Source organism: Grus americana, chromosome 9 (assembly GCF_028858705.1).
Source record: "Grus americana isolate bGruAme1 chromosome 9, bGruAme1.mat, whole genome shotgun sequence".
NCBI lineage: Eukaryota > Metazoa > Chordata > Aves > Gruiformes > Gruidae > Grus > Grus americana.
The window spans coordinates 11,863,748-11,890,659 of NC_072860.1; the positions used below are offsets into that span (position 1 = coordinate 11,863,748).

General features: G+C 38.0%; 1 protein-coding gene across 9 annotated transcripts in view; it reads right to left on the reverse strand.

The window, feature by feature from the left end:
* Positions 1-316: 316 nt before the first annotated feature.
* TFDP2 (transcription factor Dp-2) overlaps positions 317-26,912 on the reverse strand; it is a 53,946-nt gene continuing 27,350 nt past the window's right edge. For 4 of the 9 annotated variants that reach the window (XM_054834675.1, XM_054834682.1, XM_054834681.1 and 1 more), the window contains 10 exons: positions 25,189-25,292; positions 21,377-21,498; positions 18,897-18,944; positions 17,481-17,643; positions 16,820-16,966; positions 14,312-14,380; positions 12,544-12,695; positions 8,634-8,800; positions 2,093-2,198; positions 317-1,216 (listed from right to left, as the gene is read on the reverse strand). In XM_054834675.1, the coding sequence (XP_054690650.1) occupies positions 1,033-1,216; positions 2,093-2,198; positions 8,634-8,800; positions 12,544-12,695; positions 14,312-14,380; positions 16,820-16,966; positions 17,481-17,643; positions 18,897-18,944; positions 21,377-21,498; positions 25,189-25,292 (1,262 nt within the window). In that variant the 3' untranslated portion in view covers positions 317-1,032. Of the gene's footprint in view, positions 1,217-1,788; positions 1,873-2,092; positions 2,199-5,211; positions 6,303-8,633; positions 8,801-12,543; positions 12,696-14,311; positions 14,381-16,819; positions 16,967-17,480; positions 17,644-18,896; positions 18,945-21,376; positions 21,499-25,188; positions 25,293-25,808; positions 25,889-26,912 lie in introns of those variants that run through there. The other 5 variants (XM_054834683.1, XM_054834678.1, XM_054834676.1 and 2 more) reach the window with 5 other exon arrangements.

Sequence of the window (26,912 nt, forward strand, 5' to 3'; positions counted from 1 at the left end):
TTCAAGCTGACTAGAATGTAAAACATGAAATGATGTATTGTTGAAATTTAATTTTTTTCCTAAGAATCTCAACCTATGACTTTAAAAGTTATGTGGCCTGCCCACCCTGAATTTGACAATACTGCCTTGAAAACATGCTGCCTGAGGTGCTTAACATTGAGGCCTTTTTTTAAAAAAAAACACCACATACTGTAAAATCAAAGGGATTACAAAGTTAGAACAGTAAAGGAGAAGCTATACTGGATACACTATAATCTAGAAATAATTTTTTTAAACTTTTTTTCCTTGAAAAAAGCTGGTGCAGAGAATACTGCTGTTTTTATTATCCTGACTGTTTAATAATGGCTAAGAATAATCACTTATAATAAATTAGGTCTGCAGTATAAATGAACATATGAAATTTTCAAGAGAGACATACTAATGTTACTTTTAGAGTATCTAAAATGGATTTAAACTATCTCAAGATTCATTTAATCACTTGCAATTTATATTACTTTAAGAATCTTCTATACAGCAAGTTGAACAGAAAAAAGCAACCATTCTAACAGACCCTTTTCCCTAGAACAATTTTCATATAAGATAGTTTTAAATAGCTATTCTAGTGCATTCGCACGTGCTCTCTCTCCCCCTTTTTCTAAAGGTAGCACAGCCAAAAGACAATGCAAGAATTGGCATTTGTTGACTGACTCTTTTCTTCTCCATCTGGTAAAGATAAGGGGAAGACAGAGACGAGACAGAATGTCCAAAAGTGGAAAATGTGGACTTGATGTTTACTTTGCCAAATCTCCAGGGACTTTGTTCTTTTCCGTGGCTATAGTTGATAAAATCCACTTTGCTCTGTGTCCGCATGTCACTCTGTGTTCAGTTACAAAAAGTTTTCAATTTCAGCTGTGGGTGAAATTGTTTTGAAGCTTCCATTTTGCTTCACTGAACACAGTGCAAACCAAGGCAAGGAACTTAAGTAAAATCCAAACAGGAGCTCCCAATAAGAATATTTGAGCAGCATTTTGTATATTCCATTTTCTACTGTCCTTATTCTGGGGAGGAAGAATCCTCATCTTCATCCTCTTCATCTTCATCATTGAATGAGCATGGAGTTTCTCCCCGTGACTCAGAGTAGCGTGATGTTGCACTGCTGGACTGTTGACTGCTAGGGGCAAGAAACTGCCCAGTTGCTAAGGCCACTTCAGCATCCAAACACAACCCTGGGTTCTCACTATCAAAACAGAAATGGCGAAGTTTAGAGTTTTAAGCTTTCTTCTTGGCCTCAGCTTTTCCTTTAAAGAAACGCTACCAACAAGGAAAAATCCAAAAGCTTTACATTAAACACAGGTAATAGTTATGAAAACCGCTAAAATACTGGAAAGTCACATAAAAAAGATTATTGGGTGGCTTTTTTTCCCCCCATAACCAACCAGCAGAATTGCTCAAGCTGAAGAAAGCCTAAAGAAGAATAAACCCATCATAATTTTGTCAATACACAGAAATATTTACAATTTGAAATCAGCTATTAAATGCCATGAGGAAGAACGTGTTCCAGAATAATCCCTCCTTAATTTTTTTTTTTTTTAAGGTACAACAAAGTGTGGTTGTTGAGGTGCTTTTTTGGATTGTTTTGTTGTTGGGGGTTGTTTTTTGTTTGGGTGGTTGGTTTTTAAATTAAAATTATGATTAGACTGGGTGGACTAAACTTCTCTCATGAGAGCTTAAGCAGTAGTGCATTTAGACACCAAACATTCTTTTGTAGTCTTCAGAAGTATTATCAGGCTTTTTTTCACATATAATTACCTATTTGTAGTCCATGCCCAGGCAGGAATTTAAGGTTAATCAGGACAACTCTTCTTAGAATGAGGGCTTGGAAGTGATTCTAATCTTTTGAAACAGATACAAAATAGCTAGTATGTTCACAATTCAAAGCATGTTGACTTGATCTTTCAAATACAATTATCAAGGAAGACAGAGTAAGAGACTTTTTCACAATCAAAAATCAACCATAATAGAAAACCTCATTTCCTGCATGTAAAGGATATGAAATACTGGAAGTACCACGAGCATGTATCACTATCCTTGAATAACAAATGATTTTATGTACCTTGATTTAGCATCAGAAGTGCCTCCTGCTACCTCTAAATGTGAAACTGCTTGTGCTGAACTTGAAAGTAACCCTTTGTTTATCCATGAAAATCCTGCAGACATATCTAGAAGAAAGCATAATTGTATTTATGATAGCGACTTAAATTGTTCTTCCTTTTACAATCTTAAACCTTGCATTCCCTTTGCAGTTAGGATTCTTTAGTTTAGTTTAGAAGAGAAGGTACCAATAGCTCAAGTAGATTTTATACCGTAGATGCGTCCTGTTTAAATCAAAATGAAATTACATCTATATACACGCGAGTGTTTGTGGATGCACTGATCCCTTGCGCTCCCTCATACTTATAACTGTGGTTATTTCTATGAAAGTTTCCCCTCTGTCTGAAGAGAATTCATGCTGCAGATGACCCTGGCTAGCAGCGGTGTGCAATCATAGGTACCTGAAATAGAGTTTTGGAGTCCTTCATGGAAACTTACTGCTGTTTACTGCTGTACAACAGATTGATCCTATCAAATGTCCCAACAGCTCTAAGTGCCTTTGCTGTTGTGCTTGGTGAAGGTGTAAATGGAACTGTACTTGTCAGGATAGGAGATACTGTGGTGAAGCCACTAAGGCAGTATGTGTTTCAGGTGTGTGTGTGTGCTGATGGCCAAAGGTGGTTTCATCTTGGTGGTCTCATAGCTGGCTGTAACGCAGCCTCCTAATCCCACCGAATAGAGATGGCAATCAGCTGTGGACATGAACAGACCATGTCACAGATCTTGTGCCAAGAGTATGAAAGAGAGAGCCTCTTGTGCGCTGCAGGTGTGACGTGTCATCTCCTCCCTAGGGATAAGAAATTTTAGGATTAAAATGGTCTTGCAATAATGCTGAATTCCTTGAGGTAATTTTGTTAAAAGCCCTCTGAGGGATGTAAACAGGTTACTTACAACCCTCACAGTACTTGTTTTCAAATTCCCTGAGAAGTAATGCTTGTCAGTTGTTCCCAGTTACGCACATTTCTACTAACAGAATCAGCAAAACAAGTCCATTGACCCAATTACACTTAGGGGATTGTTTTTTAGGGTTGTTTTTAATCTGTTTCTTAGATAAGGTGTTTCTATTGACCTATGCAAACTCCATCTCCACACAAAGTTAGAATCAAAATAACTTTATCAGGACTGTCTAGTTTTTTTCATGGTGCTTGCATGTGGTTCCACCTGGATGCATTAAATCAGGCGTTACAGTCCTTACTCTTACTTTTTACGCCTAAGCAAACCTCTGTTCTGTACAGCATGATGGTAGTAAAATGGATTGTACTACTGATATTTTATCTAAATTGTTCTGTAACAGCAGGTAAGAGGAATAACTAAATGTGTTTGTTACATACGCTTTCTCATTTATCCTTCTGTGTTCTTGATAAGCTTTGGCTCCTTGAGATTTGACAGTGTACTGCCTAGCCCAGGGACTGTTTTAAGCAGGTTGTCACAGCCACATAAATTGGCTACGTGGTTTTGTGCTGTGGGGACTTGTTGGCAGCAAGGTATTTAAATGACACATTATAAAACAAGGCTAGCAAGGGTGATGTTCCTGCCAGCAAAAGTCTTTGGCACATGACAGAAAACATTAATAAGTGGCAGTTTTAGGGTGATCTAAGAGGATGGAATAGATGAGAATAGTTGAACATAGCTGGGTGGCTTTCATTAAGATTGCCCTACATGCAAGTTTGTTTCTACAGAGAACATGTTCTGACAGCATCCTCCTGTCTTTGCAGGAGGAGGCCAACCTATTTGGAATGATGACTGCATTGTATTAGGTTAATAAAGTGGATTATAGATGTATCACAGTGTTGTTTCCTGGTCTTTTGAAGGGGTGTACCTGTGTGTACATGCTTAATATTCCACAAGAATAACAAGTCACTGCTAGTAATTTTGCATTTTATTAACATTTTAGGATAACAGCTAGCTAGCTTTTCTTTTTGAAGAGCAAGGTGAAGGAGAACCTGGATTTTACACATAAGGCAGAAAGAAAGTTCATAGATGCATGTCCCTGCCTTGTACTTTCATTGCCTTATATTTCTAAATTTTCCAGTGGGGTCTGAGGAGTCAGGGAAAAGTGGAAGTCTGTGAAAGATGGGGAGTTAAAGAAGCCATTTCCTGTCTGGAAAGGACTGTCAGAATAGAAATCTGCCTACAGTGAAAAGACTTACTACTTCTAGCAAAGCAGATAAATTACTAATAGCTACACTTATGAACCAGGGAAAGAGCTTGGGAAAAACCTTCCCACAGTGGTACAGTCCAATCTAAGAGTGGCATCCTTAGTATGAACTAGGCACATGTTGCAGGAGATATGCTGGTAGAAATTTGTACTTTACGTGAGAAGGCTCTACAGGAGTACTCTCAACAGCCTTTAGTAGTTAATGCAAAAGTGCTGCACAGGATTACTGTTGATAGCTGAACAAGCTCATTCATTCAGTGTGTACTCTTAACTCTTCAGTTCCAGCTCCAGCCTATTCTCCAGTCAAGGCTTGTTAGGCAGGTAGATAGCAGAGCACTTCTTCATGCAGGGAAGAATAAAGAAGCATTGTAATCTAGAGGTCCTAAACTGCACCACTTTGCCTGCTGCCTTAGTGGGATACATACAAGTGGGATGGTGATACCACAACTATTAGTGCCTCAGAATTTTTATTTCCTGGGTTGTTTTTATCTGTAGTCTCCCTTCTGTGAGTGAGGACTCAACTGACAAAGGCAGGACTTGGTTTTCCATTAACTGCCTGTTGTATGTGAATGGCTTAAAAGGCACAGGATGTTACCTTGCATATGGTTCTACAAGAGTTTATGCTTGTCTCAATCTGTGGTGTATTTCTGTTCATCCAGCAATCTCAATCCCTCCTTTATACTTGAACTGTTCTGGTTTGAGCCCTTAGCTAGCTAATTCTACACACTACATTGTCAGAAACTCCTCTACCAGATAAAAAGCCTTGTTTTGTACAAGGTGTTTTCTACAACTTTTGTACAAGTTTTGTACCCTGAACCAGCTCCTGCAGAGGGCAGAGGAAAGTAACTGTGCCAAAATTAAAAAATGGGCAGCACTGTGTAATTAGGATTGTGACCCTGGGATGCCATCTTAAGCTGGTGCAAGTGTCCTGTTAGAAATAACATTGCTCCTTCCATAGTAAGAATTTGGCAAGTATTGTGGTTGTAGTGGAGTCTGCTGTATGTCCGTCACTTTTTCTGGATTTTGTGTTGCTAAAGCAACACTTTAATGTTAACTTTTACTGTAAGTTATGGTTCAAGCTGATGTATCCTCTACTCTTGCTCCCTTTTGGGAAACAAGAAAAAGTAAGGTCAAATCGTGTCCGTTTTAGAAGTCTGCATCAATTATGACAACTGAGCAACAGAACAATGTATTACAAATATCATTTACGATATACATAATATTTTTCTTTATGGTGTTAATATGCCTTAGCTCCTGCTGTTTTCAAGGGCAGTCAGACACCTGGCGATCATACCAATGTAGTACTTAAAATACATGTTTAAAAAACCCAACACTTTTTTGCTAAAAGATCATGAAACCTATAGAAAAACCTAGAAGACGCGACTTTTATCAAATTAGGGCACTTGAAGAATAGCTAAAACACATTATCCTCTGGCAAGGAAAATATACTAACAAGGTTTTGATGCACAGAACATCTGTTCAGCAGTTCCAAGCAAATTATTTGGCATGTTTAATGCAACTAGGATTTACTTTTTTTTTTTTTTTAAGCTGAGATAGTCCAAGTGGTTTTGTCAATTTTAAATTTCCTTCATTGAGCTGGTTTAGACTTGGATTCTTCCAACTGTTTCTCCAGTCCTATTAGCAAGCATTACAATACAAACTATTGTTAGTGTTTGGAAGTCAGTAATTATCTGAAAAAAAGATGACCAGGTGAAGGCCAAACTAACATTGTATGGGAAATGATGTACCTACTCAGACATATTAGAACAGGACTGGTTTCTACAGCAGTTGAGTTCATGGAGTCAGCTAGTATGGGAGAACTTTAATCTTGATTGTAGTAAGTTTATTCAGTGAATAACTAAAAGACCTTGACTTGCTTTTCTTGTCTAGTAGTAATTGAAGCTGATGTACTTAGTAGTGCTGTCATGAGAGCCATGGAAGTAACTGTGAGTTCTAGAAACCAGTGATGAGCCTTTCAGTTCACTACTCTTGCAGTGTAAGAAACGTCTGAAGACTGCAGAGGTGAAAATGGGAAGTTACACTTAACTGAAAATACAGAATCAGGCAAACACTGGTTTTTCAAGTATTGTGCAAAACATGTAAATCTGTTTCCCTTATTTGTCAGTTACTGTCATTAGAAACATTTCCTATGCAATTCATACTCTTAACGGTAGATTTGTGTTATGTAATTAATTAAGCAGCAAGCAACAGATAGAAGAAACCTTTAAAATAAATGTACATGCTCTAGTAACAACACTTCTGGACTAATTTTTTTCAGAGGCTGAAACAGCTGAATGAATGTCACCCATGTCTGAAGAGTACATTACTTGCCTCAATGCATTTTGAGTAGAAAAAATAAAATCAATGCATTTCTTATGATTAAAATTCTAGGTAGGTTTCCAGCTGCTGGTCTGCTACGAAAGAAATAACCCTCATCACAACATTCTTTAAGAATATGCCATCGTAGGATCTGCTTTTTTCTGTTTAGTTTCTTTGAAACAGACTACTGCTTGTTTCTCACTTGCACAGGAACATCACGGTTGTTTTGCATTTCATGCTTTCAATAAAAAAAACCCTACCAAGCAGTACATTGGCGTGACTGTTTTTCAAAAGAAACTAAAATGAACTACTAATCATTAGTTGAGACGTGTAGTTTTATTGCTTAATCTTTAAAAGCTGGTTTTACTTGGCAAATAGTGTAATGACAGAGGGTTTTTGCACGTGTAAAGAAACCCTGTTCTCTTAAGATAAATTAATGAAAGTTTAAAATTAATAGAAATTTTAGTTTGCTGCTCGATACATGAGAGCCATCAAGTAACTTGAAGACTACAACACTATTAGAAGATGTGCGTTCTGCTCCTTTCCCCTTTTTTACATTGGTGGTAAATTGTGGTAAAAATTTTTAGTTGAATGAACGTGCAAGGAACAAATCAAAATTTCTTTCAACTTCTCTTTTTGGCACCAGTGCAGCCATATAAAAACTTGGTGTGTAATTTCAAAGTTGACCAAAATTAAAATTTGAAATCTTAGTTTTAAAACCCACAGTACAAGGGGACCAGGAAAACACAAACAAGTATTGATAAACATAAGTATATTTGATGTAGTGTGAAATGTTAAGCCATTTAAAATATACTATTTTTAGTGAATGTAACTGAATTCTAATTTATACCTAGCAGTGTTTTGACATCACCAGTTTTAAGAAACTATTTCATTCTTAATTCTCTCACAGTAAACTCAAGAATACAAAAACACGTGTTCAGCTTCCTGACTACTTAACTATATTTTTCTTAGCAAAACAAAATAGCATTTTTAATATAAAGCCTGCATTTAAAAGATCCTGACACGAAGATTAAATGTTGCCAACAGAAGGGAATTAACTTTAGGAAAGTCAGGGCAATTGCTTTGTTTGTTTCCCCTTTCCTCAAAAATGTCTGTGTACAGTAATTCATTGGGCAACACTTCCTTTACAGATGAAGTCCCTCCAGAAACTTGAGAAAAAGCTGAGCTAAGTTTAAACTTTGGGTAGAGCAAGAAGAATGCAGTCTGACAATAACTAAAGGAAGTGACTACAAATTTTAGCAGCTCTAGTCCAGTGATGCAACACAAAAGGAGATCTAGGTTTGAGTCTATTTAAGTGTGACCTGTTCAAACAGTATGACTAGAGGAGGTAAAAGGCTCTGCATGGGAGACCCTGTCCTGGAACTCTTTGGAGCCCCTTGCTTTTATTTTGAGAAGCTCAGTTCTCAGACGACACCTACTAGCCATGTGTTTTCTCTAAGTATCACTGTTTTACATGTTAAGTAAGTGTGGAAATGACTGGACACAGGAGAGCCTACCATCCATGTACTGGTAATACACTGACCCTGTCTACATGGACAGAGATATGGAGAATCCTTAGCAGAGCTCACCTACCTTAGACCACGTAAAGTGCCAATGCAGCTGGGTTGCATATGGATTACGCTCAACTAGTTCAAGGTGCTCTTTTTCTTTCCTTTCTCTCCTCAACTTCTGAAGAGCTGCCGTCTTCCAGTTTGCTCCTCCATACATCCACAGTTACTCAAAATGAATACTAACCCATGAAAATCTGTTCTTGGTGTCAGTTTAGTTATTTAAGAAATAGTTTCTTCATAATGCAGCTCACTTAGGAGTTTGTTGTTAGAAATCAGTGTGAATTAAGTTTACAGGACAACTATGATAAACCTTCCCAAATTAGCTGTAAAACTTTATGTACCAACCCTGCTAGCTCCCATGTAACTTCAAATGTTACATACCATTCAATTTGCTTCAGTTAACTAATGTTATGAATTTGATGAGCAACAATATTTGAAAGTCTCATCTAACTTACCTGTGATGTAGCCTTCTAAAGCTTTTGGCACCAGTGATTTTGCAGCTCTTAGGTCCTCAGCTGAGCATTTGCCTGCCTCAAGCCCAAAGGACATTCCCATTCTCTTCAGCACCTCGCTGTCATCATGAATCTCAAAAGTGTTATCGAAATTAAAGAGGTATTCAAATCTGCATGTAAAAAGTCAAAGTGAGATGGTTTTTGAAAAGAATACAGCTCTGCTTTTTCTGCCTAGCTTTCCTTTTTTGTTTTGGTATGCACTGAGGTAACTGTCTAGATTCTTCATTATCTGTAAAGGGTCCTTAAGGGAAGAAAAAAAAAAAATCCAGCAAATGCTTTTTCTCTTCTGTTTCTGTGACTGGCATGCCTATGGGGTTTAAAATGCCACTTTCTCAATTAAAGTAACTTCACCACTGCAGGAAGAAGGTCTAACATTTTTCTATCTCATTAAACAGATTCAAAGGGGAAAGAGGGAGGCCTTACTAAACATGAACCTTCACTTGTACTAAATCCAGTACTCTTAAAGGTCACCTGCAGCCCTGTCACCAAAATAACTATTTTGGTTTTGCTTGTTTTACATTTCACTTTCTGTTCTAATGTGCAACACTCCTCCTGTGAACTGACCTATTTACCTTGGTATAACTTTGCTTTTTTGGATGCATTTGGATGCAGCTAGCAAAGCAGTCTGTTCAGAGTCCTGTATGTTCACAATCTACTGTTTCTGCTGCAGGACTCTCACCATGGTTTTCATTGCATATAAAAGTGGAAATAGTGATATACACTTAATCTAGCCGTAATAAAAGTGAGAGCATCTAGACTAGCCTTATGCTATGACCACAGGCTATTAAAAGCCTGGACAGCACTGGTCCCAGTGGTCCTGGACAGCTAGTTCCCAGTACCTCTTTTTCTGCTGACAAAACCTTTATCCCTGGAAAAGCAACCCATCCATGAGATACAACCTTTAAAAGGTAACTCACTGGTGGGTCTTCCATTACCTTTGTGTCACATGTGGATTTTCTTAACAATTTTAATACTCATTTTCTTATACCTGATCCAATGAGTTTGAAAAGTTATGTCTTTTGTGCCTACACACAAAATTTTCATCTAGAAATCTACATGTTTTGTACTAAGTGTAATTGTCAGTTACAGGCATTCCTTTTCTCTCATAAGGTATTACTTGTAAATCCTATTGTTTATGCAGCTATATTTATTGAAGTGTAACCACATTAAAAGGGAAAATAAGATGTGTCACTATACCTTTAATTGGTACAATTACATTCCTGCTATCTAGACTGGTGCAGCTAAAGTCACATAACTATGTTTACACAAACAAAGGGCATGGGAGACCAGTGTTGTACCAAGTTTCTACCAGCAAGCTGTGTAGTTAACTAAGTAATAACTGAATTCAGCTTTTGATGGTACAGGATTAACGGCTGTATTTATTGATAGCTCTGCATTTCTTCTCCCATGTGTTGTGGTCAAATACTGGATGCTACAAAGGAGTGTAACTCCTTTTTTCCCCCCGCAAGTTTCCAAACAAAGGAACTTAAGAGTAATATTTCTCCAGCATAGTTTCTAGCAACCTGCAGCCTCTGACCTAGGAAGTCCCTATAGTTCTACCTTTGCTGTTAATAGCTATTTGACGGTTTTCTTTCAGGGATGTGACCTGGCCCCTTTTTGAACATACGTAAACTTTTGGTGTGAACAACATCAAATGCTACGATTTGCACAGACTGTTAGAAAACCACTTATATTAATCTTTTTGTCTAAAACCTGTCACCTGGTGTCTTCTCTTATTGTCTTTTAATTTTAACAAGCAACTGCGTGCAGCTGTTCTCTATGCACATTCCCCATGTCCTCCATGATTTGAAGGACACCTGTGACTCCACTGTCCTCTCTTTCTAGGCCAAAGAGTCCATCTGTTCATTCTGTGAAAGCCTTTTCATAGCTTCCGGCATTCTGGATGCCCTCCTGTGTCTGTCTCCTGGTTATGCTATACTCTTAACAAGAACAAGACAGCATATAGTATTCTAGATAGAAAAGCACCATACATACCGAGTTTTACATTGTATTTCTTATGGTTTTCCTAGTAATTTCAGCATTATTTTGGCCGTTACTGACAAATCAACTTTTGTTCTCAGAGTGATCTACTGGGCTGCCATCTTATTATTCAGTGCTAAAAGCTAGATCCAGAGGCCAACACAAAGTTTGGGTACAGTTCCCATGGTAAGTGCAAATTTGGTCGACAATGAATTTAATCTGGATTGTCTGCTTTTGCAGGCAATTCTTTCTCTAAGGATACAAAAGCCTACTTCCTACATGCTTTCTCTAATGTATAGCATTGTATATGTTATTTGGGAGAAGAAAGGAAAATGGAAGCCCATTCCAACAGTGAGTTACTAACTGAGGGTGAAGCCAAGTGAAGGGCAAGCACTCAAGCTGACCAGTAATGGGGCTGGGCAGCGCAAATACTCTCCAATAAACTACAGAATTTGAATTCTCCAAACTGAGTGCCCACTTTTGCCAGCTGTCTTACTTAGCAGATCAATGTAACAGTGGTTTAAAAACCAGCAGTTTCTGGCACTGTTTACCTACACACTGCTGCTGCCACTGCTCAGTTGCACAAATAATAACCACAGTGGAAAGCTTGTTTAATTTGAGTTGTACACTTAATGATCCCCAGATGACAGTAATATCGATGCTGGGTTATATAAACTGAAATATCAAGAACTTAATTTTGGTGTGCTTATATTTAGTAGTAGTGTTTTCTTACAGTTCGAGATTTCAGAAGTGTGTTACACTTCCCTAGATCCCAAATGCCAGTTTAATCTCTGACAACTTCAAAGCAGCAGTTCTGAAGTTTCAGTATGAAATCATTCAAATTTTAATCACTTCAAACCTAAATATAGAGCGCTTTTAAATAGTGCAGTAAGAATTCCCAACTTGCTGAACTGCAGTGCTGATGGGAGGATTCCAAAAGTTTTGTCACAGAATGTACATTGGACTTCAGTCCCACTTTCTACAAAAAATTCTACAACTTTTAATAGCATTGCTTTTTTGCATGTTGGTGCTTAGCTTACTAGAGACTATTTTTGCTATATGTTAATTGACCTGAAGTTCAATATGGGATTTGCATACCACAGAGTGGAATCTGTAATCTACAGTATTAAAGCAAAGCCAGCTATTTTCAGCTAATAAACTAGTTGTGATCTGATTAACAGTTAATGTAACAGTACCTCATACTTTCAGCCATATTTTCACAGGATGAAGAGCATAAGCACCAGGAGTAGGTAAGGAAGATTTTCAGATTAATGTAACAGTGCAACTATAGCAGTTTGCTTACAAAGACAGTATTTCAAATTTCTATCTAATTTCCTTTTTTTTTTTTTTCCTTCAAAGAGCAACCTTTTTGCTATTAAAAGACCCTTTCAAAAGGGTCTTGCAATTAAAAGATCCTTATCACCTCCAGGATGTTTGTTTTGTGTTGCATGGATCACCATGTGTTTCTGACTAAATACATTTATGGCATATTAGGAATAAGAATCCAGAAGCACTACCACACGGCTTCATTAAAAGCTAGTGCTGTCCTAGTGTATCACTTCATTATTTCTCCTGTGCAGTGAATGCTTTCTTTGAAATGTCAGTCTGAAGTGCCTTTTACAACAGTGAAAGTCAGCCTGGTTTAACCTGTTGTTGTAAAGCAATGTTGATAAAATTATTCCTAGTACTACTGTGGTTGCATTAAATATTAAAAAAAAAAAACCAAAACTAAACACCCTCCTGAAGTGACAATAGCCTATTTAAATACATAGTTACTTTTAGTAAACGAGGAAAATTTCTCTGATTTGTTCAAAGAAAAAATTCAGTCCACAAAGAAAATAAAATTCAAAAAATTGATTCCATAACCACTCACTTATCACTTGATATGCTGCAGTCTATAACTGTTCTTTTGCTCGTGTTGACTATTAAGAAAGGCAGCTGTATGGTTGAGTTCAAAGCTGGAGGGCCTTGATTTTGTTGTTCGTTTTGCTGATTTCTTTGGACCAAGTTTTTGAATGCTATTTGCTGTAGAAAGAAAGAAAAATGATCACTGACAATAAAAGACATCAGTATTTCCAGGGAGTGGAACGTCATAGCTCTTATCTACCAACTCTCAATACTTCCAGTAATTTTCTGTCAAAAAATAAGTTGTGGCCTGACTTCCTCTTTGCACTATTGAGGCTCACCAGGAACACGAATTTTTCACACATACCCTAATGGCTATGCCCCCCTCACAATCCCTGGACAAGAAACAAGAAAGGAACCATAAAGCTTGGTGGAGAATGGTTCTCTGCTCCTTCTGAAAAGGCATTGGAGTCAGAGGTGTCCTCTGTTATTTTATATGCATAACTACCTCAGACTAGGAGCTAGTTACACTGAAAAAAAGTTCACAGAAATTATAGCATTCCCCACTTCCCGTGATCTATGTGCTCTTCTCATCTATCTCCCTCTTTTCTCTCTCAAAACAGCTAGTTTTGAAATTCTCCTCTGAATTTTTAAACAGGTGTCATTTGTGACACCATGCACTCTCTACTGAATTCTTATATCTGACTGCATATGTATGAAAATTTGTTTTTAGGAAATGCTGTTTGAGGGAGTTGAAGTCCGTGTACTTACCCACTCTGAGACACTACTTCTTCCACTTAAGGGGAAGATGGGCAGACAGAATCCCGAAGGACTGGTAAACCATTTGACAATGAACATAATTAAGGAAATAATGACCATTGTAGATAGTAAAGGAGTGCAACTCTGTCATTTTCAGACTAATAGTTAAGAGGGCCTGAGTTGCCTTATTTTCACTAGGATAATTTCATGTTACTCTTAGAGAAGCTGCTAATTTATTAGGTCAGACAAGCAGTCAGAATTGTGCCCAAAGCAGAGAAACAGTATTTGGTGATGAAAAAAGGAGAAGCATTAGATATTTAAATGTTTCAATGCATATCTAATTACATGAAATTATATCGATATAATTATACCAGGGAAGAAATATAGCCTTATTGCCTGTAACCTCATAAAATAGTTTGATTGCACTTAAAATTACTGGAAGTCTGCACAGACTAAAACACTTAAGAATCTTCATAACTATATTTATAAAATATTACTTTATAAGCATAGATGCATTTGAAATAGATTTCTGCAATCAAAACCAAAACTCAGGTCATCTCACAGGTGCATGTCAGAATGTGAAAGAGCTGGATTTGCCTGCTGTGTCTAGCTCCCCCAAAGCAATTCTGTACGTATTTACACAAGTCCAGTTGTAAATTTCATAGTTTAGAATCAAAGAGAAATTTTCCAGTAAGAACTACTCCGAGAAGGTAACTCTGGGGGGACTTGGAGTCAACAAAGGGGATGTGTGAGTTGTTCCTGTTCCCACTAATGCTGACAAAGCCTCACCTGAACACTTAGAAGAGCTTGGGGCAGGCAGATGCAGCATGCTGTTTCACAATAGGTAAAAATGAACCAGGAAGTGAGGGTAAGAGGTCCCCCACTAGAATCCAGAAAGGTCACAAGTGTGAAACCTTTCTCCCTGGTATATCATAGCTGCTAAATAAATCTAGAAAGAACTTCAGAAGTTCTAATATGTCAGGTTTGCACTTGATAATTTCATTTATAGAAAAAAAATTGAAATAAATTCAATATACCTGCAGCAGCAGTTCTTGAAGTTGGGCTCGCTTCTGTTTTATCCTTTCAATCCGCTTCTGTTTTTCTATCTTAAAATATAAATGTAAATGCATCGAGATAATTACTTAGGTGCCTTGTGGGTTCCATTGTGCCAACTGAACAGGCTTTAGAGCTACATCAGTGTGTTAGCACCACTACAAAAATCCATACACTCTTTATAAATGGTTGTGAATTCCATGGCATGGCAAATAAATGTCACAAGCCTTTTTGGCCCATTTGCCCGAATTCAAACAGACTAATTGCATAGTCACATGAGTTTCTCCATAAAACAGGTGTGACAAACTGTAATTTCTTTCTTTGTAAACAATTTTAACTTCAGTAAAGAATCAATTATTACAAAAGACTGACTGTATTATTTCCCCAGCCATGCCTCCTCTTTTATATTGTGCACTCAGTGCCAATTAGCACCAAATTAAACACTCACTTGAAAGGGTGCTTTGGGTTGGTTGGGTTTCTCTGCCCCCCCCCCCCCGCACCTGCCCTCCACTCTGGGAATCATGCACAGCCCTTCCACTGTTCTCCCAGCTGTGAGCCACTAGACATAAATGGGTGGAGACTGGGCTCAGGATCACACCTGCATCTTTCAGTGACCTCCACTTTTTGCTTGGACTACTCATTTGAGACTTATTAAACTAACAAGATTTCAGCAACAAAAAGGAGGTACAGGTAACATTTTCTACATGAACACAGAATCCATTTCCTGCAAATGCCAGTTTACAGGGCAAAGCTATCTTCAACCAAAGCATGCAGTGTTTGGGACAGCAGTAGTACTGGATGCCTACTGACGCTGCAGATACAACCAAGAGTATTTTAAACAGTGTTCTGGGGCAACACTGAAGAACTGGACAGTAGCCGTCACGACTAAAAGGTATTTTTCCTCATCATCCTGTTGGTGCCAGGACTGTATTACTACTCCCAAAGACATTACACTCTTAAATTATCTTTTCATTCAACCACTGAAACTAAATGATGCACTCTTTGGAAGCTTAGCTGGCCTAACCACCACCCCCAATTTTATTTACAATGTTGCTTTGGGGTAGTTCCCCCTCACACACTCTAATGTTTAAAATGCTTCCTTCAGAGCACAGAGACTTTCTTTACTGGGACAAATATATAACTCTTAAACCAAATAAACGGTATGGATCTAATTTAGATATGGTTTCTATGTAACAACCTTTTTTGTACTGATTTCTCATTTTCGTACTGGTAATCTTATTATTGGAATTACACTGTAAGAAGAGTTGGCACTTTATACAGCTTTAAAAGCAAAATTAATTCTGATTTTCACACCATGAAAATGCAGCTTTATTTTCTATTCTTTTCTATCATGTCATAGGAAGCAACATTTTAAGAAAATATGCGTGGCTTCCATTTTGCACATATGTAATTAGAGCCTGAAACAGTGAATAGCATATGATCATTGTAGATGACACCATGAAATTCAAGTTCCATATTTGTAACAATAGCCTATGCTTGAAGATAATGCATTCACATGAAGGCATGTAAAACATAGATTTATCCATATTTAAAAAAAAAAAATATCCTGGAGTATAATGACTGAGCATATGCACACTCCTTGGGTGGATGTCTTTTCCAAGTTGCTGTAATGGACAAGAATAGTAAAAGTTTTTTTTCTTACCACATCTAGAAAGACAATTGATGTAAATGAACCCGTACAAAAAAAAAAAATTGTTCTGTACTGGAGAAGCACCCCAGCCACCTTTTAAGATATTTCATGTCACAAGTATCACAAATATAATACATCTTAAGATGTACGTACAGACAGTCATTACAGCACTCTGCAGTAAATACAGTCACTTGTGCTTTTTATTTATAGAGCATTTGGCCTGAAGGACAAGCAGCATTTGTGCATATAAATTTTGGCATCCCTGCAAAAACACGGTAACTCTTAGCCTGCTGGAAAAATAATGGAAATAAACAGTAAGAAAAAATAACGGAAATAGCCAACAAGTAAAACTCCATTTTTTTCCCCTGCCAGTTCATAACTACTATTTGATATCCTAGCAGGAATTATTTTTCAATTTAATTTCCTTTCAATGGCATTTCCACATACAAACGTTAATAGAAAATTGGTCTCCTTTCAGATTTATACCATTTTGTAAGCATAACTGCACCATAAATTCTTTTGACTTTCTTCTGATTAATTCAGGCTACTACAGACTTCTTTAATCTTAAAAGTAATCCCTGACTTAAACAATGTCCATTTTTATAAGGTAAACATGTTTGGTTTTTTTAAACTTCACGTAATGCATACTAAAAGCCCCTGAATAATCATACAAAACCATATCATTTCAGTTCATTCAAATATCAAAAGTGTATTTTCATAGTGTGCAAGAATCAAAACCAATCAGGTTCAAATTGCGGGAAAAAACCCCTCTTCTAAAGAAGAGCAGCTCCATTAGCACAACCTGTGAACTGTATAGAATTACCCATCTAGCTCACCTTACCTCTAGATTCTGACATTCCTGAGCTGAGTTGGTAGGAAGGCCGATCCATCTGATTTCCTTCTTCTCCTTTGAAATTATGTTCATTGCCATCAGGACATTAAGGGCATCGTAAACTCTCCGTCTAATATTTTTCTGATCATAAGCCTGCTAAGAAAACAATGCAGCATTCATTACAACAAAAGAACGCAAAAAGAAAAGAAGAAAAAGATTGAACACATCCTTGATAGAGATGTAGAAGGCAAAAGGCCAAAGCGGCAGTTCAAGTCAGAGCGGTATTAAAACACAATGCCTTTATCTGTGCTACTACCTGGATACCACGTGAGCGTGTTTAGTGGCAAACGGAACCTTCCTCTGTACAGCAAATTCCCACCATGGCAAGTCTGTCACAACTCAAAAGCCTGACAAGACCAGAGCAGTCTTTTTTTAAAGGTAATTCTTTTTGGCAGACTTCATTGTGTTTATAGTTTAGAGGAAGTTCAATTCTTCACTTTAATTCTGTATTTTTAAATTTCAGAGGGTAAGTCTTTGTATTTGGAAAGTAGTTATGTGAAGGAAAGTATGGAGCGTGGGCAGAACAGTGAAGAAACAGAAGGAACAGAATTCCATGATAAACCAGACAATTTTGTAACGATGTAACAGATTTCAACTCATATTTACTTACTGAGTCTGTAGCTAGCTGGTTGTTAGAATTTGTGAATTCTGATACCAGCTCATCAGCAACTTCATTGTATGATGTTGTTCCTTTACGTTGAACTTTTTCACAGACTTTCATTGAAAAATGCCTCAGACCCTTCCCATTTTTATCTCCTTTTTTGCTTCTCTTACTGGAAGAAGAAAAGTAATTATTTTAATACATTGAATGTTAATAAGTTACTTTGTTACACAGCAAAAGGTCTATGTTTTGCAACATGAATCAGGACTCATAACATGTACTACCTAAATGAAAAATAAAACTGTTCTGCTTTTTTGAATCCGTTTCCTGTTTCTTACAAGTTGGCAAAAAAGTACACTGGAGCCCCTTCCCCTTTCTCAGTGATTTCTACATTGATAATATTTGAACACAGCACTGGGGAGAGGCTTAAAAAAACTGGCTTTGTAATTCATCTCCAGGTAGTTTCACAGAAGAGCAGCCAAAAACCCTATTTATAATGCAGCAGAAGATACCTTAATTCTTGTAACGACCAAGTTTAGTATCTGTGTCCTCATAGGTAAGACTGAGATACTCTTCACAAAAAAAGATTCTTGTAAGTACGTATTCATTGGTTTTATGGTGCCAAATTAATAACTGGCAACTGTCGGGAGTTATTTTCCATTCACTTTCTTCCTCTAGAAAAGCAAGAGCTTACATAATGGTAAGGGAAAAAATAGGAGCGATTGGTTTTATCACACAAGCTAGATTTGGATGCATATTTCAACAGAAGCCTTTACAAAGTTCAGCTGTGTTGTGTGTTTTTTTTTTCTTAAATTACAGTTTTACAAGGTGGTTTGGTAATATGTTTCAGGGAGATCTGTTATTTTACAGAAAAAGGCCTAGTTCTGTCAAGCTAAGGAAAACATTAAAATACAAGAACGTTTTTCAAAATTTTGCATGTATTTAAGAAAACAGAACACTGGAAAAAAGGACAGAGGAAAAGGAAGAGTGGAAATGAACACCAGAAGATTTAAAACCCCAGCACTCCTAATCCCTATGCAGTTATTCAATTTGAGTAACCTGGGACAGGTGAACAAATAAAACCCCCTTGAATTGCATTCAAATACATTTTTGATGCAAAGGAAAACATCATCTGTTTACAAGTATTTGTCACACTGAAAACTAGAACAATCCTGTTGCTGAAGATGTGTTTCTTTTTCACAATTCCCAGTATCATCTGTAGCAGCAAATGTATTTATCAGGAAGCCATAAAGCAAAGAGTAATGAATTATAACTACAAGGAATAACATACAACATAGCTTTTATGTGGAGGAGTAAAAACTGCTGAAAGTGGGAACTGGGCACCCATCTCCCTGAAGGGCAGATCTGAAGAAGTAAACCAGGTATAACCATATACATAAAATATGTATGTTCAATCATGCTCACCTTTCTGAAAAATCTGATTCTATAAATTCTCGAGTCCGCTTTCTGTCCCTAAGAAAAGACAATTCAAACTTAGATGAAATTAGTATTATATATTTAGACCAACGAAATCGATGTATTTGGGGCTTAGGTGGGTACTAATGTTTACTGTTACATGTTTACTGAAAGGAGAAAATAGCACACACAGAGCTTGACAAAATTTGAGAGAAGGTGGTTAGGACTTTGGAGGCTGAGCTCACTGCCTGACACGTTCTATTCCCAATTTTACCATGCTTTGCCTGTATGATTTTAGGGACCTCACTCCATCTTGAACTGTAGGAAGTGCTAATAACCAAATCCCATCAAAAAGGAGAAGCTGGGCTCCTTTGAAAATTCCTATTTAAAATTCCTCCATGTGGAAGAAAAATGCCTTTAAACAGTGCAGAAGATATATCCTGTATTTTCAGGACTTTGAATGTTTTGGTATCTTTAAACAAAAACAAGGTAAAACACTAAACACATTCATATTGGAGCTGATGCATACAGAGCTGATACTCTGAAGAAATAGTTGACATGAATTTTTGCATAGGAGTAGCAGTCACCAATCATTGCTGGTTTCCTTATCATTCAATTAGCTACAGCAAGCCGATGTCAGAAGTGGTATTCCAAACTAGTCTTTTATTCTTGCAGCTGATACAATGCCCACTGCTTGACAACTATCAGTAAATTACTTCATGTTGCTACCCTGCAGTTTCAAAACCAGGGTTCACAGTAGATACTTACGCAGGTAAAAACCTGACAGTGTTATGAAGGGAGTTGAACAAAAATAATGGATTGGAAGACCTGTGCCATGGAAGCCTGCCTGTACTTGGTTGTGCGATCCAGCACCAACAGCAGGGTTTCTGTCTTTGGCAACCCCTGTCCATGGTGCTTAACCGCTCACCCTGCCCAACTGGTGGCAGAACGGCAGAGAACGGAGAGCAGTCCCCTGGCCTGTACACCAGGCTGGCAGAGGTTGTATGGAGCCCTGAGAATGACTATACTCTTCCATCTTTTGATGGTGGAAACAATCTGGAATCTGTGAAGAGGAGTGAACAATGGGTAAAGCAAGGAGTCTGGACTCGTAATCTTCTGGAACCATCTTCGGCAAGGGCTCACCGCTTACGTTCGGCAATACCAGAGATCCTTCCTCACCTCTGTTCTTCAGATGAAAATATGACCTATTGTATGAAGTTCTGCATGGATCAATACTAGACAGCCACTCTGGAGAACATCTCGCTGCCTTTTATGGGCAAAACAACAGTTAGGCTCATTGGAAATACTGTGTCTAGATTTTGACAGCATACAAACAGAAGGCTGGTGCTTCTCCTTGGTGGTGGATGCACCACAACTAGGCTTCTCTATTGGCATCTCCATCACTGGGGCTTCGATGAAGCTTAAGAAAGCTAACAGGCATTGATTCCCTAGTTTAGCGAGCTGTGAACAGATACTACAGCTTTGCCCTCCTCTGGGTACTGAAAGAACTTCTGCCTGGCCTCCACATTTCACAAAATTTGCAGAAACAAAGTAATCTTTGACAATTTCTTTTTCAAATAAAATCACAACTAAGTGGATTCAAAAGGTATTTGAGGAGAGAAACACATACTCAGCAAAAAAATCAAGCTTAAAAACTGCTCAGCTGGGCATGCAGTTTAGTGACTCTCTGGTGGAAATATAGTGACTGGGAAGTACGAGCCTATGACAGTCCTTGCTGACAGCACAGAAAGAAGAAACTCAAGGTACAAACGTTATACTCTCATTTCTGCCATGTTCTAGATGCTTCATTTTCCCACCTCTAAATCTGGAAAGATACTACTGACATTCATCACCTGTTTAGAAAAATTAACCCGGATACATAAATAAATTACTTTTTAATTTTCAGAGGCAAAGCACTACATCTCTCGAGACAGATAAGCTCAGCAGTACTAGTATTAAAAAAATAATAATCATGAAATACTGTAAAGACCAGATTTCCTTAGAAGACATACAGTCATGTTACTCTAGAGTACCTCAGAACCCCATGAAAACTTGCTGCTACTGTAAAATAGTAGTAAGAATACACCATTGATTACATTCAAAATTTTCCATTAGAGCTTCATTCTTAAATGCCTCTTGAAGTGTTTTTGACAGTCTCTCCCCACTGATACACTCAACAGTAAAGCTACTTGGATGTACCATGAACTTCTGAAAAAAATAAAGGCTTAACAGGACTCATGAATTTGTGACTCTACATTTTCACAGAGAAACAGACACTGCCATAAACCAAAATTAAAACAGAAAGTGGCTGGTGCTTGTACTTCTGTGTTCACACACTCCAGACATCAAAAATGCATAATAGGCTGAAGAGCAAACTCTGTTTAGTTGTGTAAGAACTGGAAGCCATAAGTGAACATATAACACTATAAATAGAGGAAAAAAAATCAGAAAAGATCCTCAAACACCTTTAAATAAAACAAAAATCTTACCCTGGGCCCCAGCTAGAAGCTTCCGTTATGTGTGTCTGTGTGACCATTGCTGGAGCTGGGTTATATGGACTCCCAATCAGAACACTCCCTGAATTGGTCAGTCTTTGTGATGTGCTTATGATCTATGAAATTTAGAAATAAAAAACACAGCTCTCTTAAGAAAACAGGGATTACCACAGCGCAAAATTCGTACTAAACACGGTACTAAGAAAAAAATAGTAATTCTGTACCAGATGCAAGCTGCAGTCAAAATATACAGAAGAGATGTCATCAGAACTTCATACATGAAAGTAATCACAATGCTGTTTTCTACTAATTGTATCGTATTACTGTATTATTCATATGGGTAAGATGTAGACAAATAGAAATAATTACTAGATATGGCACATAGGATCTGTACCTACATAAATCTATTTTTTTCTTCAAGAGTACGTCTAGGCCATTTCTTGATCATTAATCAATAAAGCCTCCTTTCCCAAGGATTTGTCTCTTGCAAGCGTGTGTCTTTGATACCAAAGACAATCTGAGCTGCAGGTGAAGTATTCCCTGCAGTTTCTAGCATTCGCAGGATCTCAAGGCATTCCAGCAAGCTAATAATACAACATTGTACCCATGGAATTAAATGTAAAGGCTGTACAGTATAGATAGGATTTACATTTACTGAAACCTGGTGACATTGTATGTACAATGGTTGTTAACACTAAGACATTTGGTCTCAACTTTTAAATCATATCTAAGTTCATTCTTTAAAGTAGGTCACCAGAAGAATTTAGATAATAATTAAAAATGAACCAGTATTAATTAGTTAATCTTTAAAATAAAACATGCTAAATTATTTTGATTCCAGTACATTAAGATTCATACCAAAGCTTCTTGGACAATGCTTTTTACTCATATACCTTATTTTGCCTGTTTAAACTTTATTTTACTTTACTCCTTTTGTTAGTAACATTTTGAGTACCTACCGTATTAAACTTTGTAGTTTCCTTTACTACTTAACTTACCAACACCCATGTAAGAACATGGCAGATACTTGGTTTGGTATCCATCAAATATTGTTTAAACAAGTGGGAAATGCTTCAGATACCATTTTTCTATTTCCTTAGCTCACTGAGCATTACTTCACATCCCTCCTGACACCATACTGTGATTACATGCATGTATTTTTTATCTTAAAGACACACATTTATCTTATTTACTTTTGCAAGTGGATAGCTTGACAGAAACAAGTGAAACCAGAAATTTAGGAAAACCAAAGCACAGGTACAAGTTAGGCATTTACTGGCCGATATTGGAAAACAGAAGATCCCAGTCTGGCTGCTTTACAGACTGCATGCAGGCACAGGAAAGGTATCAACTTCTATCAACTTACTGCTACATTGGCTTAAAGTCAGAAACATTTTATGACAGAATGACTAATTTTTAAAAGCTTGCTTAAGTTCAGCACTGGTGTAACTCCAGTATGAATGTGAGAATCGCTAATGCAATATTTCAATTCAACATCAATCCAATCCAGTGACTTCTTATATCAATTTCTTGCAACGCTATAAATAACGTTTATTTGCAGTAAGCATATGGTTCTGCCAGCATATGGCAGACACATGTCAGGGGGAAAAGATTTCAAATACTTTGCATACTGAAATGCTTTTCACCACATTCCACCCTCTCCGAGGTTTCACATTGCTCTTCACGTGTCTTGTAAATTACAGACCAAACGTGTCATAAAAGAGTATTTTATGTCTAATCTCGTCATTTTATTGTGACAACCACTATAATAAACTGAGGTATTCCCCAGACCGACCTGTCCCGCATCTTTTCATCCCTTGGTGCCATCTAGTGGAGACAGGCACCGGCAGCACGTGCTCCGGGAGCCCCTTCCTGCCCACGGCCACTCGGGTAGCGCCTGGTGGATGGGCACTTACAGGCCACGGCTGCACAAGCATAAAAATCTGCCTGTCCACAGCTTATTCTTAAAGCTGCAAGTTCTTGGACACAGGGACACAGATGTCACGGGTACACAAATCAGTGTTATGTCAGTGTCCCTTTTAAATTTACTGTTGAATGCTTGCTTTCACAAGAAACACTACACTGTATTTTCAGAGGACTAATTCTATCTTAACAGCAAATCTTTTTCAAGTGTGCCTCAAGTAATCACATAAATTCACTGCATCACATAAAACAGAAAACCTTACTGTAATTTAGCAAATAGAGCATCTGTAGGATGTGTTAAATTCCTGTAATCAAGCACTAACAGTTTATCAGCAATACTTATGCTGTTAAATTTACACCTACAGGCTGAATCTAAAGAAACTGTAAGAAATACCCCTACACAAGAATCCAGCCTGCAAACTGTGATGATTTCAGTTTGCAGGGCTGTACCCCAAGGGATTCAGACCAACGGTGACTGTTCAGCCCATGGCCCACTCTGCTGACCCTGGGGCTGTGTGCTGGTTTGCAAAGGCTGTAACCTACAGTGGTTAAATAGGATGTTGTGAACACCGGTTAGATGCCAGAAGAGTGAGTGCTAACATTCCCACTATTAACAACTTGTGAACATTCTCTTTTAAATGGTCTGGAACACAACACAGCCATCGACTGGGTATTTTAGTCATTAACACAGGCCTCCTATTTACTAAGAAAATGTTTTCTGAATATAGCTCTATCTTTGCAAAGCAGTAGAATAAAATAATTTTAGAAAAATTAAAACCAAGAATAAAAATTAAAAATAAATAAAATGCATGTCTCGCACCATGCAACTTCTTGCTTTTGCAACCTCTACCCACTATAGAACGTAAAGTGTAACTAGGGTTCAATTAAACCAAAAGCAGGTCCTTAAGAAGTTCCTCATAAGAGTGGGCACTGCATTAACTGACTGCTCTGCTCTGTTCTTGGCTATTATTTATTGCACTTGGAAAACTCATCTTTTGTCGTAGAACTATTCCAGTGAAATGCTACAGGGCACATGTTCTAGCAAGACTTGCAGCAGTACCGATGCACTGAGGAACACCATTCTCTAGTACACAGCCTGTGGCGAGCACTTCAGATGGAGATGCAGCTCAGGGCTGGCTGTAAAGTTTGTGCCCATCTGTCCAGCTGGGATAAAAGTCATCGTAGAACAGTAGTAACTTCTGATGGGAAAAAGACCCACCACAATTATTTATAAAACACATTAAATGGTTCTTGTACTCAGGCTAAGTGCTCAGCAAGTAGGCATCAGGTTATAAGAAACAGTTCACTGTACCGCCTGTTTAGTTCTTTGGCCACCAGAAAAACAAAAAAATGTTCTCAAAACTAGATCCAAACTCCCTGAAACAGCAATACACACTCATATACAGTTACCATTGACAGCAAAAGACAGTTTTAAGAAAAGTAGTTTCAACAAGTTAAATCTCTAGTGACACATCCAAGACATCCAGTCTTTGAAATGCTGAGATTCTAACTCAAAATATTCAAAGAGTGTCAATAACATTCTTAATGAGATTTTTTTTTTAATACAGTTTTGAGTAATAGTTAGAATGCCAACTGGCAGAGTTGTTTCAATTTCCCTGCAAAGCCAGGAAGACAGGTGTCCCGTAAGCTCACGTACAAGAGCATTGTTGGGAGTGGCAATTCTGGCATGCCAAGCTTGCTGTACCCACACGCTGTCCCCTGTCCATCCAGGTGGGGCCCTTCAGCAGCCTTTGCAGCTCAGGCAGGAAGCGTCGAGTTCCTAGCACTGTTCACATCTTTGTTTTTCACATTTCCACATTATGTCAACAGGAAGTCACACATCTAGTTACACAAGTTAGCATTATCGGAGTTGCAAAACTTACCATTTGGGGTCCAACATTCACATTGATTGGTCCTAAGGTTTTTGGCAAAATCTTAGTTGGGGAGTTGGTGCTAGAAACTGGTAATGTGATTACTGAAATATTACCTGAAAAGAGCAATGAAAAGAGAGTTTTAAATTACATGCTTAGTAATCTATGAATAACACTTTGGCAAATTCTCACATCATTTTAACGTTTTGGAACCAGGTTAGCTTTTCTGTCCCATACACTGCAAACACACCCTCATGTAACAGCCTCCACGACCTTTTAGCAGATGTCGCAAGGACACCTCACAAAACTACACTTTTCACTGTTATACCTTTGAAATTAGATGTTAGCATTTTATTTCCAGAAACAATTTCTTCTCACCTAGGACAAAGAGCACACAGCCTGCCATACCTCGGCTTAGAAGTTAAAATTAATGAGTATATTTCTAGAAAGAAGTCAGGATGCAAATCTTATTTGTAATCATAAGCATGCATACAAAATATGTATCCATAGATCTTCACAGCCTTAACCATTCCTCATCTCACTATAGTAAAGTATTCAATAAAGATCAGTGAACTATGCCTGTCACCGCCTATCACTGTACAGGTGGAGTAAATGACGCCTTTACAACTTACCTAAAGTAACAGAGCAGGCAGCTGGACATCAAGATAAAGCCAACCATGCCACCTCTAACCCAGCGTGTTCTCATCCCAAGACATTTATCATCTTTGTGATCCCGGACTGCTTATGGATCTAACTCATCCTGCCTTCACAAAGAGAAGCACAGCTCTATGCTGAGAGCCTCACAAATGCTGCTGCTCCTCCTCTGTTCCAAATCGTATCTTGTAATCTTGATTGTTCAGACTGAATGTCTTAATCAAAACTGTCACACAGCACTACCACTAGCCCGTGAGTGTTCAAACTGCTCTACACAAGCCACTCAAAGTGGTGAACACACTTATTTATCTATGGACATCATGGCAGCAGCAGCTTCTGTCTCTATGACAGTGTGAAATCACGAGAGCTGGGAACTGATCAATGAAATACCTCGCCCCATTCTTATGCACAGCCTTATTCAAAATGGGGAATGACAGTGGTGGGCCTGGAGGCAGAATCAAAGACAAGGAAGCGCTGCAACAGCCTTGTAATCCAGAGTCAGCTGGGGTCATGAGCCGCAAGGACAAGGATTGGCTCCTGAAGAGCTACTTAGGCGCTGTGGCACTAGCAGACAGACACTGAAGACATCTGAGGTGACAGGTTCCTTCGGAGCAGCGCAAACACCAGTCCTCACCACATCCCTGCCGTGCCCTCCTTCCACAGGAGCTGGCCAACATTCAGCTCAGCCCAGATGGTCCCAAGCTGACTCAGTGGTGTTTGACATCTCTGTTCCCTGGTCTTTTCCTATATAACCTGTTCTCCTCCACTGCCCACTTTTCTCACTTCGTCCTGAACCATGGTCTTTTAATATTTTTTTATTTAGTACACCTATGTTTTGTCACAAGGTAACTGTAAAATCATAAATTCAACAGTGTAACCTCTCTGTAATATGAAGCAGAAGCAACACAACTGAGAGAAAAAGAATACTTAAAAAAGGATCTTCTGTAGCCACAGCACAGAAGTAGAAAAGACGCAGACATACACAAAGTCTCACCTTTATAAAAAGTGAACAGAGACATGAGAAATATTTACAATTTGAGACAAGGATGTTCTAATGTTCTGTGTAAATTTCTTTGGCATCT